At 40.9% G+C, this 13,776-nt stretch overlaps 1 protein-coding gene across 3 annotated transcripts in view; it reads left to right on the top strand.

Annotated features, from left to right (window-relative positions):
• Pdk (pyruvate dehydrogenase kinase) overlaps positions 1-13,776 on the top strand; it is a 355,431-nt gene that overhangs the window by 140,118 nt on the left and 201,537 nt on the right. For all 3 annotated transcript variants that reach the window (XM_071660241.1, XM_071660240.1, XM_071660238.1), the window contains exon 3: positions 11,904-12,088. In XM_071660241.1, coding sequence (XP_071516342.1) covers positions 11,904-12,088 — 185 coding nt within the window. The remainder of the gene's footprint in view (positions 1-11,903; positions 12,089-13,776) is intronic.

Below are 13,776 nucleotides of genomic sequence, written 5' to 3'. Positions count from 1 at the left end.
ATCCACTCCCAGATATCTAAAACACTTCACTTCCTCCAGTTTTTCTCCATTCAAACTCACCTCCCAATTGACTTGACCCTCAACCCTACTGTACCTAATAACCTTGCTCTTATTCACATTTACTCTTAACTTTCTTCTTCCTCACACTTTACTAAACTCAGTCACCAGCTTCTGCAGTTTCTCACATGAATCCGCCACCAGCGCTGTATCATCAGCGAACAACAACTGACTCACTTCCCAAGCTCTCTCATCCCCAACAGACTTCATACTTGCCCCTCTTTCCAAGACTCTTGCATTTACCTCCCTAACAACCCCATCCATAAACAAATTAAACAACCATGGAGACATCACACACCCCTGCCGCAAACCTACATTCACTGAGAACCAATCACTTTCCTCTCTTCCTACACGTACACACGCCTTACATCCTCGATAAAAACTTTTCACTGCTTCTATGTATTCATTGATATTTTTGTGAAAGAGACACTATTGGATGTAAATATGTCGGCAGGGGCTGGAAATCCTCCCCTCTCGTTTTTTTTTTTTTTTTTTTTTTTCCAAAAGAAGGAACAGAGAAGGGGACCAGGTGAGGATATTCCCTCAAAGGCCCAGTCCTCTGTTCTTAACGCTACCTCGCTAATGCGGGAAATGGCGAATAGTTTGAAAAAAAAAAAAAAAAAAAAATATATATATATATATATATATATATATATATATATATATATATATGTATATATATATGTGCATGTGTGGACGTATATGTATATACATGTGTATGTGGGTGGGTTGGGCCATTCTTTCGTCTGTTTCCTTGTGCTACCTTGCTAACGTGAGAGACAGCGACAAAGTATGATGAATAGATAAAATGAATAATATATATATATATATATATATATATATATATATATATATATATATATATATATATATATATATATCTTTCTTTCTTTCAAACTGTTCGCCATTTCCCGCATTAGCGAGGTAGCGTTAAGAACAGAGGACTGGGCCTTTGAGGGAATACCCTCACCTGGCCCAATTCTCTGTTCCTTCTTTTGGAAAAAAAAAAAAAAAAAAAAAAAAAAAACGAGAGGGGAGGATTTCCAGCCCCCCGCTCCCTCCCCTTTTAGTCGCCTTTTACGACACGCAGGGAATACGTGGGAAGTATTCTTTGTCCCCTATCCCCTATCCCCAGGGATATATATATATATATATATATATATATATATATATATATATATTTGAATGTGTGGAAGTCGAGAACATTATCTCGGAAAGCAAAAATGGGTATGTTTGAAGGAATAGTGGTTCCAACAATGTTGTATGGTTGCGAGGCGTGGGCTATGGATAGAGTTGTGCGCAGGAGGATGGATGTGCTGGAAATGAGATGTTTGAGGACAATGTGTGGTGTGAGGTGGTTTGATCGAGTGAGTAACGTAAGGGTAAGAGAGATGTGTGGAAATAAAAAGAGCGTGGTTGAGAGAGCAGAAGAGGGTGTTTTGAAGTGGTTTGGGCACATGGAGAGATGAGTGAGGAAAGATTGACCAAGAGGATATATGTGTCGGAGGTGGAGGGACGAGGAGAAGAGGGAGACCAAATTGGAGGTGGAAAGATGGAGTGAAAAAGATTTTGTGTGATCGGGGCCTGAACATGCAGGAGGGTGAAAGGAGGGCAAGGAATAGAGTGAATTGGAGCGATGTGGTATACCGGGGTTGACGTGCTGTCAGTGGATTGAATCAAGGCATGTGAAGCGTCTGGGGTAAACCATGGAAAGCTGTGTAGGGATGTATATTTGCGTGTGTGGACGTATGTATATACATGTGTATGGGGGGGGTTGGGCCATTTCTTTCGTCTGTTTCCTTGCGCTACCTCGCAAACGCGGGAGACAGCGACAAAGTATAATAAATAAAAAATAAATATATATATATATATATATATATATATATATATATATATATATATATATATATATATATATATATATGTATAAGGTTGATGTTGCTAAGACTTAAAGTCTGTAGGTACTGATGGTTGATTATTGGTGCTTATGCACCTTGCTGTGAGAAGAAAGATCATGAGAGGCAAGTGTTTTTGGAGCAGATGAGTGTGTTAGCAGTTTTGATGTACAAGATCGGGTATTAGTGATGAGATTTTAATGCGAAGGTACGTAATGTGGCAGTAGAGGGTGTAATTGGGGTGCATGGGGTATTGATTGTTATTAAGGGAAATGGTTAAGAGCTTGTGGACTCGTTTGTTCATTATTAGATTATGTATTGATTGATATTTGTGTGAAAGAGACACTATTGGATGTAAATATGTTGGCAGGGGATAAAGAATTTTAGTGGTTTTTGAAAAAGAGGAAAATATGTTGGGGAGAAGAGAGTGGTAAGAGTTAGTGAGTTTGGAAATGAGACTTGTATGAAGAAATAATAGCAGAGATTGAGTGTAGAGTGGCAAAAGGTGAGAGTAAATGAAGTGAGAGGAGTGGGTGAGGAATGGGAGGTATTTAGGGAAGCAGTGTTAGCATGTGCAAGGGATGCATGTGACATGTGAAACATGTGAGATAGGCAGATTAGAAAGGGTAGTGAGCGGTGGGATGAAGAACTAAAGTTTGTAGCAAGAGAAAAGAGAGGCATTTAGGCAGAACTTAGAGGGAAGGAGTGCAAATGATTGGGAGATGTAAAAGAGAAAGCAGCAGGAGGTCAAGAGGAAGGTGCAAGGACTGAAAAAGTGCAAATGAAAGGTGGGTGTGAGAGATTATCATTAAATTCTAGGAAGTGTAAAAAGATGTCTTAGGAGGAAAATAATGTGTGAAAGACAAGAAAACAAATGAAAATATTGGTGAAGGGGGCAAAAGGAAGTGTTAAGAGGTAGTGATGAAGTGAGGAGATGGAATGAGTATTTTGATGATATAGTGGCAAATGTGTGTTCAATGTTGTAAATGGAAATGGTGAAGAGCTTGTAGATTTATGTGCTGAAAAATGACTGGTGCTTGGGAATACCTGGTGTAAAAAGCGAGATATACATAAGTATACGTATGTAAGAAGGAGAGATGGCCAGAGAGCGTTATTGGATTATGTGTTAATTGATAGGCATGCGAAAGAGAGACTTTTGGATGTTAATGTGCTGAGAGGGGCAACTGGAGGGATGTCTGATCATTATCTTGTGGAGGCAAAGGTGAAGATTTGTAGGGGTTTTCAGAAAAGAAGAGAGAATGTTGGGGTGAAGAGAGTGGCGAGAGTAAGTGAGCTTGGGAAGGAGACTTGTGTGAGGAAGTATGAGGAGAGACTGAGTACAGAATGGAAAAAGGTGAGAACAAAGGAGGTAAGGGGAGTGGGGGAGGAATGGGATGTATTTAAGGAAGCAGTGATGGCTTGCGCAAAAGATGCTTGTGGCATGAGAAGCGTGGGAGGTGGGTTGACTAGAAAGGGTAGTGAGTGGTGGGATGAAGAAGTAAGATTATTAGTGAAAGAGAAGAGAGAGGCATTTGGACGATTTTTGCAGGGAAAAAATGCAAATGGTTGGGAGATGTATAAGAGAAAGAGACAGGAGGTCAAGAGAAAGGTGCAAGAGGTGAAAAAGAGGGCAAATGAGAGTTGGGGTGAGAGAGTATCATTAAATTTTAGGGAGAATAAAAAGATGTTTTGGAAGGAGGTAAATAAAGTGCATAAGACAAGGGAGCAAATGGGAACTTCAGTGAAGGGGGCTAATGGGGAGGTGATAACAAGTGTTGTAATGTGAGAAGGAGATGGAATGAGTATTTTGAAGGTTTGTTGAATGTGTTTGATGATAGAGTGGCAGATATAGGGTGTTTTGGTCAAGGTGGTGTGCAAAGTGAGAGGGTTAGGGAAAATGATTTGGTAAACAGAGAAGAGGTAGTAAAAGCTTTACAGAAGATGAAAGCTGGCAAGGCAGCAGGTTTGGATGGTATTGCAGTGGATTTATTAAAAAAGGGGGTGACTGTATTGTTGATTGGTTGATAAGGTTATTTAATGTATGTATGATTCATGGTGAGGTGCCTGAGGATTGGCAGAATGCTTGCATAGTGCCATTGTACAAAGGCAAAGGGGATAAGAGTGAGTGCTCAAATTACAGAGGTATAAGTTTGTTGAGTATTCCTGGTAAATTATATGGGAGGGTATTGATTGAGAGAGTGAAGGCATGTACAGAGCATCAGATTGGGGAAAGAGCAGTATGGTTTCAGAAGTGGTAGAGGATGTGTGGATCAGGTGTTTGCTTTGTAGAATGTATGTGAGAAATACTTAGAAAAGCAAATGGATTTGTATGTAGCATTTATGGATCTGGAGAAGGCATATGATAGAGTTGATAGAGATGCTCTGTGGAAGGTATTAAGAATATATGGTTCGGGAGGCAAGTTGTTAGAATCAGTGAAAAGTTTTTATCGAGGATGTAAGGCATGTGTATGTGTAGGAAGAGAAGAAAGTGATTTGTTCTCAGTGAATGTAGGTTTGCGGCAGGGGTGTGTGATATCTCCATGGTTGTTTAATTTGTTAATGGATGGGGTTGTTAGGGAGGTGAATGCAAGAGTTTTGGAAAGAGGGGCAAGTATGAAGTCTGTTGTGGATGAGAGAGCTTGGGAAGTGAGTCAGTTGTTCGCTGATGATACAGCGCTGGTGGCTGATTCATGTAAGAAACTGCAGAAGCTGGTGACTGAGTTTGGTAAAGTGTATGAAAGAAGAAAGTTAAGAGTAAATGTGAATAAGAGCAAGGTTATTAGGTGCAGTAGGGTTGAGGGTCAAGTCAATTGGGAGGTAAGTTTGAATGAAGAAAAATTGGAGGAAGTAAAGTGTTTTAGATATCTGTGAGTGGATCTGGCAGCGGATGGAACCACGGAAGCGGAAGTGAATCATAGGGTGGGGGAGGGGGCGAAAATCCTGGGAGCCTTGAAGAATGTGTGGAAGTCGAGAACATTATCTCGGAAAGCAAAAATGGGTATGTTTGAAGGAATAGTGGTTCCACCAATGTTGTATGGTTGCGAGGCGTAGGGTATGGATAGACTTGTGCGGAGGAGGGTGGATGTGCTGGAAATGAGATGTTTGAGGACAATATGTGGTGTGAGGTGGTTTGATCGAGTAAGTAATGTAAGGGTAAGAGAGATGTGTGGAAATAAAAAGAGTATGGTTGAGAGAGCAGAAGAGGGTGTTTTGAAATGGTTTGGTCACATGGAGAGAATGAGTGAGGAAAGATTGACCAAGAGGATATATGTATCAGAGGTGGAGGGAACGAGGAGAAGTGGGAGACCAAATTGAAGGTGGAAAGATGGAGTGAAAAAGACTTTGAGTGACCGGGGCCTGAACATGCAGGAGGGTGAAAGGCGTGCAAGGAATAGAGTGAATTGGAACGATGTGGTATACCGGGGTCGACGTGCTGTCAATGGATTGAACCAAGGCATGTGAAGCATCTGGGGTAAACCATGGAAAGTTGTGTGGGTCCTGGACATGGAAAGGGAACTGTGGTTTCGGTGCATTATTACATGACAGCTAGAGACTGAGTGTGAACGAATGGGGCCTTTGTTGTCTTTTCCTAGCGCTACCTCGCACATATGAGGGGGGAGGGGGATGTTATTTCATGTGTGGCGAGGTGGCGATGGGAATGAATAAAGGCAGACAGTATGAATTATGTACATGTGTACCTCGCTAATGCTGGAAATGGCGAATAGCTTAAAAAAAAAAAAAAGAAATATATATATATATATATATATATATATATATATATATATATATATATATATATATATATATATATATATATGTATACGTTGAGATGTATAGGTATGTATATTTGCGTGTGTGGACGTGTATGTATATACATGTGTATGTGGGTGGGTTGGGCCATTCTTTTGTCTGTTTCCTTGCGCTACCTCGCTAATGCGGGAGAAAGCGACAAAGCAAAGTAAATAGATAAATGAATAGTGGCAAATGTAGGGTGTTTTGGTCAGGGTGGTATGTGAAGAGAGTCATGGTGTGGTGAAGAGAGAGGAGATGATGAAAGCCTTGCATAAGATGAAATGTGGCAAAGTGGCTGGGTTGGATAATATTGCAGTTGAATTTATTACAAAAGGGGGTGACTGTTGTTGATTGGTTGGTAAGGATATTCAATGTATACATGTATCATGATGAAGTGCCTGAGGATTGGTGGAATGCATGTATAGTGTCATTGTACAAGGACAAAGGGGATAAAGGTGAGTGTTCAAACTACAGAGGCATATGTCTGTTGACTATCCCTGGAAAATTATAAGGGAGGGTATTGACTAAGAGAGTGAAGTCATGTACAAAGCATCAGATTGGGGAGGAGCAGTGTGGTTTCAGAAGTGGTTGAGGATGTGTTGATCAGGTGTTTGCTTTGAAGAATGTGTGAGAAATATTTAGAAAAACAGATGGATTTGTATAAGGCATTTATGGATCAGGAGAAGGCATATGATAGGGTTGTTAGAGATGCTTTGTGGAAGGTCTTAAGAGTATATGGTGTGGGTGGTAAGTTGTTAGAAGTTGTGAAAAGTTTCTATCAATGATGTAAGGCATGTGTACGTGTAGGAAGAGAGGAGAGTGACTGGTTTCCAGTGAATGTTGGTCTGCGGCAGGGGTGTGTGATGTTTCCATGGTGTTAAATTTGTTTGTGGATGGAGTGGTTACGGAGTTAAATGCAAAAGTTTTGGAGAGAGAGGCGAGTATGGAGTCTGTTGGGGATGAGAGAGCCTGGGAAGTGAGTCACTTACTGTTCACTGATGATACAACACTGGTGGCAGATTCAAGTGAGAAACTGCAAAAGTTGGTGACTGAGTTTGTAAAAGTGTGTAAAAGGAGAAAGTTGAAAGTAAATGTGAATAAGAGCAAGGTTATTAGGTTCAGTAGGGTTGAGGGACGAGTTGATTGGGATGTAAGTTTGAATGGAGAAAGGTTGGAGGAAGTGAAGTGTTTTAATTATCTGGGAGTGGACTTGGCAGCGAATGGACCCATGGAAGCGGAAGTGAGTCATCGGGTGGGGATGTTTGAGAAAGCAGAAGAAGGTATGTTGACATGGTTTGGACATATGGAGAGAATGAGTGAGGAAAGATTGACAAAGTGGATATATGTGTCAGAGGTGGAGGGAAGAAGGAGAAGCAAGAGACCAAATTAGAGGCGGAAGGATGGAGTGAAAAAGATTTTGAGCGATTGTGGCTTGAACATACAGGAGGGTGAGAAGCATGCAAGGAATAGGGTGAGTTGGAACATTTTAGTATACTGGGGTTGACATGCTGTCAATAGACTGAACCAGGGCATGTGAAACATCTGGGGTAAACCATTGAAAGGTCTGTGGGGCCTGGATGTGGCTAGGGAGCTGTGGTGTCTGTTCATTACATATGACAGCTAGAGACTGAGTGTGAACGAATGTGGCGTTTTTGTTTGTTTTCCTGGCACTACCTTGCTGAAATGGGGGGCAGTGATGCTGTTTCCTGTGGGGTGGGGTGGCGCCGGGAATAGATTGGATGCAAGCAAGTATGAATATGTACATGTGTATATATATATATGGCTGTGCATGTGTATGTTTATATTTTGATATGTATACGTTTGTGTTATCCCTGGGATAGGGGAGAAAGAATACTTCTCACGTATTCCCTGCATGTCATAGAAGGTGACTAAAAGGTAAGGGAGCTGGGGGCTGGAAATCCTCCCCTCTCGTTATTAGTTTTCTTAAAGAAGGAACAGAGGAGGGGGCCAAGTTAGGATATTCCCTCAAAGGCTCAGTCCTCTGTTCTTAATGCTACCTTGCTAATGTGGGAAACAGCGAATAGAATGAAAAAAAAGATATGTATGTGTATGTATATGTATGTGTATGGGTGTTTAAGTATATATATGTGTATATGATTATCCCTGGGGACAGGGGAGAAAGAATACTTCCCACACATTCCTCAAGTGTCATAGAAGGCGACTAGAGGGGACGGGAGCAGGGGGCCAGAAATCCTCCCCGCCTTGTATTTTAACTTTCTAAAATGGGAAACAGAAGAAGGAGTCACGAGGGGAGTGCTCATCCTCCTTGTAGGCTCAGATTGGGGTGTCTAAATGTGTGTGGATGTAACCAAGATGTGAAAAAAGGAGAGATAGGTAGTATGTTTGAGGAAAGGAACCTGGATGTTTTGGCTCTGAGTGAAACGAAGCTTAAGGGTAAAGGGGAAGAGCAGTTTGGGAATGTCTTGGGAGTAAAGTCAGGGGTTAGTGAGAGGACGAGAGCAAGGGAAGGAGTAGCACTACTCCTGAAACAGGAGTTGTGAGAGTATGTGATAGAATGTAAGAAAGTAAACTCTAGATTAATATGGGTAAAACTGAAAGTTGATGGAGAGAGATGGGTGATTATTGGTGCATATGCACCTGGGCATGAGAAGAAAGATCATGAGAGGCAAGTGTTTTAGGAGGAGCTGAATGAGTGTGTTAGTGGTTTTGATGCACAAGACCGGGTTATAGTGATGGGTGATTTGAATGCAAAGGTGAGTAATGTGGCAGTTGAGGGAATAATTGGTATACATGGGGTGTTTAGTGTTGTAAATGGAAATGGTGAAGAGCTTGTAGATTTATGTGCTGAAAAAGGACTGGTGATTGGGAGTACCTGGTTTAAAAAGCGAGATATACATAAGTATACATATGTAAGTAGGAGAGATGGCCAGAGAGCGTTATTGAACTACGTGTTAATTGACAGGCATGCAAAAGAGAGACTTTTGGATGTTAATGTGCTGAGAGGTTCAACTGGAGGGATATCTGATCATTATCTTGTGGAGGCGAAGGTGAAGAATTGTATGGGTTTTCAGAATAGAAGAATGTTGGGGTGAAGAGAGTGGTGAGAGTAAGTGAGCTTGGGAAGGAGACTTGTGTGAGGAAGTATGAGGAGAGACTGAGTACAGAATGGAAAAAGGTGAGGACAAAGGAGGTTAGGGGAGTGGGGGAGGAATGGGACGTATTTAGGGAAGCAGTGATTTCTTGCGCAAAAGATGCTTGTGGCATGAGAAGCGTGGGAGGTGGGTTGATTAGAAAGGGTAGTGAGTGGTGGGATGAAGAAGTAAGATTATTAGTGAAAGAGAAGAGAGAGACATTTGGACGATTTTTGCAGGGAAAAAATGCAAATGAGTGGGAGATGTATAAAAGAAAGAGACAGGAGGTCGAGAGAAAGGTGCAAGAGGTGAAAAAGAGGGCAAATGAGAGTTGGGGTGAGAGAGTATCATTAAATTTTAGGGAGAATAAAAAGATGTTTTGGAAGGAGGTAAATAAAGTGTGTAAGACAAGGGAGCAAATGGGAACTTCAGTGAAGGGGGCAAATGGGGAGGTGATAACAAGTAGTGGTGATAACAAGTATGTGAGAAGGAGATGGAGTGAGTATTTTGAAGGTTTGTTGAATGTGTTTGATGATAGAGTGGCAGATATAGGGTGTTTTGGTCGAGGTTGTGTGCATAGTGAGAGGGTTAGGGAAAATGATTTGGTAAACAGAGAAGAGGTAGTAAAAGCTTTACGGAAGATGAAAGCCGGCAAGGCAGCAGGTTTGGATGGTATTGCAGTGGAATTTATTAAAAAAGGGGGTGACTGTATTGTTGACTGGTTGGTAAGGTTATTTAATGTATGTATGATTCATAGTGAGGTGCCTGAGGATTGGCGGAATTCGTGCATTGTGCCATTGTACAAATGCAAAAGGGATAAGAGTGAGTACTCAAATTACAGAGGTATAAGTTTGTTGAGTATTCCTGGTAAATTATATGGGAGGGTATTGATTGAGACGGTGAAGGCATGTACAGAGCATCAGATTGGGGAAAGAGCAGTGTGGTTTCAGAAGTGGTAGAGGATGTGTGGATCAGGTGTTTGCTTTGAAGAATGTGAGAAATACTTAGAAAAGCAAATGGATTTGTATGTAGCATTTATGGATCTGGAGAAGGCATATGATAGAGTTGATAGAGATGCTCTGTGGAAGGTACTAAGAATATATGGTGTGGGAGGCAAGTTGTTAGAAGCAGTGAAAAGTTTTTATCGAGGATGTAAGGCATGTGTACATGTAGGAAGAGAAGAAAGTGATTGGTTCTCAGTAAATGTAGGTTTGTGGCAGGGGTGTGTGATATCTCCATGGTTGTTTAATTTGTTAATGGATGGGGTTGTTAGGGAGGTGAATGCAAGAGTTTTGGAAAGAGGGGCAAGTATGAAGTCTGTTGGGGATGAGAGAGAGCTTGGGAAGTGAGTCAGTTGTTGTTCGCTGATGATACAGCGCTGGTGGCTGATTCATGTGAGAAACTGCAGAAGCTGGTGACTGAGTTTGGTAAAGGTGTGTGAAAGAAGAAAGTTAAGAGTAAATGTGAATAAGAGCAAGGTTATTAGGTACAGTAGGGTTGAGGGTCAAGTCAATTGGGAAGTAAGTTTGAATGGAGAAAAACTAGAGGAAGTGAAGTGTTTTAGATATCTGGGAGTGGATCTGGCAGCGGATGGAACCATGGAAGCGGAAGTGAATCATAGGGTGGGGGGAGGGAGCGAAAATCGTGGGAGCCTTGAAGAATGTGTGGAAGTCAAGAACATTATCTCGGAAAGCAAAAATGGGTATGTTTAAAGGAATAGTGGTTCCAACAATGTTGTATGGTTGCGAGGCGTAGGCTATGGATAGAGTTGTGCGGAGGAGGGTGGATGTGCTGGGAATGAGATGTTTGAGGACAATATGTGGTGTGAGGTGGTTTGATCAAGTAAGTAATGTAATGGTAAGAAAGATGTGTGGAAATAAAAAGAGCGTGGTTGAGAGAGCAGAAGAGGGTGTTTTGAAATTGTTTGGGCACATGGAGAGAATGAGTGAGGAAAGATTGACCAAGAGGATTTTTGTGTCGGAGGTGGAGGGAACGAGGAGACCAAATTGGAGGTGGAAAGATGGAGTGAAAAAGATTTTGTGTGATCGGGGCCTGAACATGCAGGAGGGTGAAAGGCGGGCGAGGAATAGAGTGAATTGGATCGATGTGGTATACCGGGGTCGATGTGCTGTCAATGGATTGAATCAGGGCATGTGGAGCGTCTGGGGTAAACCATGGAAAGTTCTGTGGAGCCTGGATGTGGAAAGGGAGCTGTGGTTTCGGGCATTATTGCATGACAGCTAGAGACTGAGTGTGAACAAATGGGGCCTTTGTTGTCTTTTCCTAGCGCTACCTCGCACACATGAGGGGGGAGGGGGATGTTATTCCATGTGTGGCGAGGTGGCGATGGGAATGAATAAAGGCAGACAGTTTGAATTGTGTGCATGTGTATATATGTATGTGTCTCTGTGTGTATATATATGTGTACATTGAGATGTATGGGTATGTATATTTGCGTGTGTGGACGTGTATGTATATACATGTGTATGGGGGTGGGTTGGGCCATTTCTTTCATCTGTTTCCTTGCGCTGCCTCGCAAACGCGGGAGACAGTGACAAAGCAAAATAATAAAAAGATAAATATGTGTATATGAGTGGATGGGCTGTTCTTCGTTTCCTGGCACCACCTTTCTGATGCGGGAAACAGCGATCAAGTATAATGATGATAATGATAATATAAAACATTTATTTGCCCATACCTTCCTGTCAAACATGAAGAAAATTTATGTAAAAGCACCATATGCTCCTTTTTTCAAAGTAGAATATCATACTTGATATTTTCAGTGTTTACGATATTTTATATGTAAAGCTAAGTTCTGGCATTGTTGATGTGATGTATCAGTAGCCTTGACTCTAGTTTCTTTAGTAACATGTTGATTCTGGATTGTGTATGCTTGTGTGTTTTTAGCTGAGCATTTACGAAAAAACTTTTATATATAATGCCCCTTTTTTGTTAGATTTATTTAGGTATGTATTGTGTACAGATTTTACTTTTTTCCATTTTTGTTAGTAGATGCAGCTGTAATATATGAAAATTTTATTCACAGGTTCACAGATACATTGTTAAAGATTCGAAATCGGCACATAGACGTTGTAATGACAATGGCTCAGGGAGTGATGGAGTTGAAAGATGCTCACTCTATTAATGCCAACACCGAGGCCAACATCCAGTACTTCCTTGATAGATTTTATATGAATCGTATCTCCATTAGGATGCTCATCAATCAACACAGTGAGTTTAACTATTATTGTTGCAGTTACATACTGCTGTGTTTATTAAAAGAAACAGCAACTAAGAGAATGTATTTAGATGTGCTTGTGGCATGGAAATGGCACATAAGTTAAATCCACCTCTACAGCTTGGTATAAGAACACATGCACATCAGAAAGATCCTTTCCAACTTGAGAAGGATCATTTGGGTGAGTGTGTACTGTGACTACCTGTTTGTATTCTACAAGGATAGAGTTTTACACTTGTGGGGTCCCATCTTTTGAACCTTCTCTGTCATCAAAAAACTCCATAAATGATGGTAAGCATTATACATTTATTTCTTTATTTACTCTATTCATTTCCTCCATTTTTTTATACTTTGATAGTACTTCACTACATCTTTTTTAATTTTGTTTTGCATAATTTCATGTTATATCCTCATGTTGTTCTATCCTGACATATTTTAAAGAACTTTTTACTATCTACATCATCACTATGGTTTAAGGTTTATCAGGTCACCCTTTACTCTTCTTTCTTTCTTTGTGCACAAATTTACGGGCTCGTAACCTTTCCTTGTAACTTAACTCTCATTCTGTTGCTCTTGTCTGGATTTTTTATTAGCTTTCTGTTGTCCTTAAAGTTTAGTGACCAGACATGAGGATCATTGAAGGCTTGGGGCCTGAGCTTTCAGGAGGGTGTAGGATGTGCAAGGGATAGAGTGAATTGGAGCAACATGGTTTACAGGAGATTTGCTGTCAGTGGGCTGAACCAGGAAGTATGGAGCAGTTAGGAGAAACCATGGAAAGTCTGTGGGCTTGGTTGTTGATAGAGGAACCTGATTTCTGTGCATTATACATGGCTGCTAGAGTGTGGCTGTGAGTAAATGAGGCTATTTCTTTCTTTGTTCCTGGTGTTAACTTGCTAATTCGAGAAATGGCAAATATGTATGAAATATATATGTTGTTTTTGATGAGTGTTCATGAGTTGGCAGCATGGGTCTGCTTAGTGACCATTTAAATTTGGCTCTTTCATTTTTTCATGCCCAATGCAAATTGTTCATCATTAGGAGTGTAAGGAGCAAGAAATCTTGCTGTTGAGAAAGTTGATGCTCTCTTACAGGCATCAAACCATAAATACTTTATTTTCATTTCTCTTTATTTTCTGCACTGTCAGATGCTGTTTTTATGAAATACTCATACCAAATATGGAAACTTTATGGTTTTTTCATGAAAAGTAGTAGTAAGAAAGGATGTATGACCATTTTTATATTGTACGGGAGAATTCACATTCCTTGGGAATGCAACTGAAGGTTAGTTCCTCAGCCAAAGGGTTAACAATTCTCCTAAGGTGCTCTGTAATGACAGGTTAAGGATGATGTGACTCCTAGGTCACTCTCTCACACACTTATTCCTGCTGCTCATCTCTTGCTAAATGACATTCATATCGAAGCCTTCTTTCACTTTGACTCATCCTCATTACTTTACGTTTACAAGGGCTGAATTTCAGCCGCCTTGAAATAGACCAATTTTGAAGTCTGTGTAGGTCCTTTTTGCAAAGTGATGCAGCCCTCCTTTCTTTTCACTTCCCTTATGACCTCTGTGTCATCTCAATATATATTCAGATATGATTCCATACCTTCTGGTAAGTCATTTACATAGATCAAGAGAAGTAATGTTCTAGAACAGAACATTGTGGCACTCCACTGGTGA

This window comes from Panulirus ornatus, chromosome 69, assembly GCF_036320965.1.
Source record: "Panulirus ornatus isolate Po-2019 chromosome 69, ASM3632096v1, whole genome shotgun sequence".
Classification (NCBI taxonomy): domain Eukaryota; kingdom Metazoa; phylum Arthropoda; class Malacostraca; order Decapoda; family Palinuridae; genus Panulirus; species Panulirus ornatus.
Note: the sequence above shows the minus strand (reverse complement) of the source record. Positions and strands in the feature narration are given on the sequence as shown.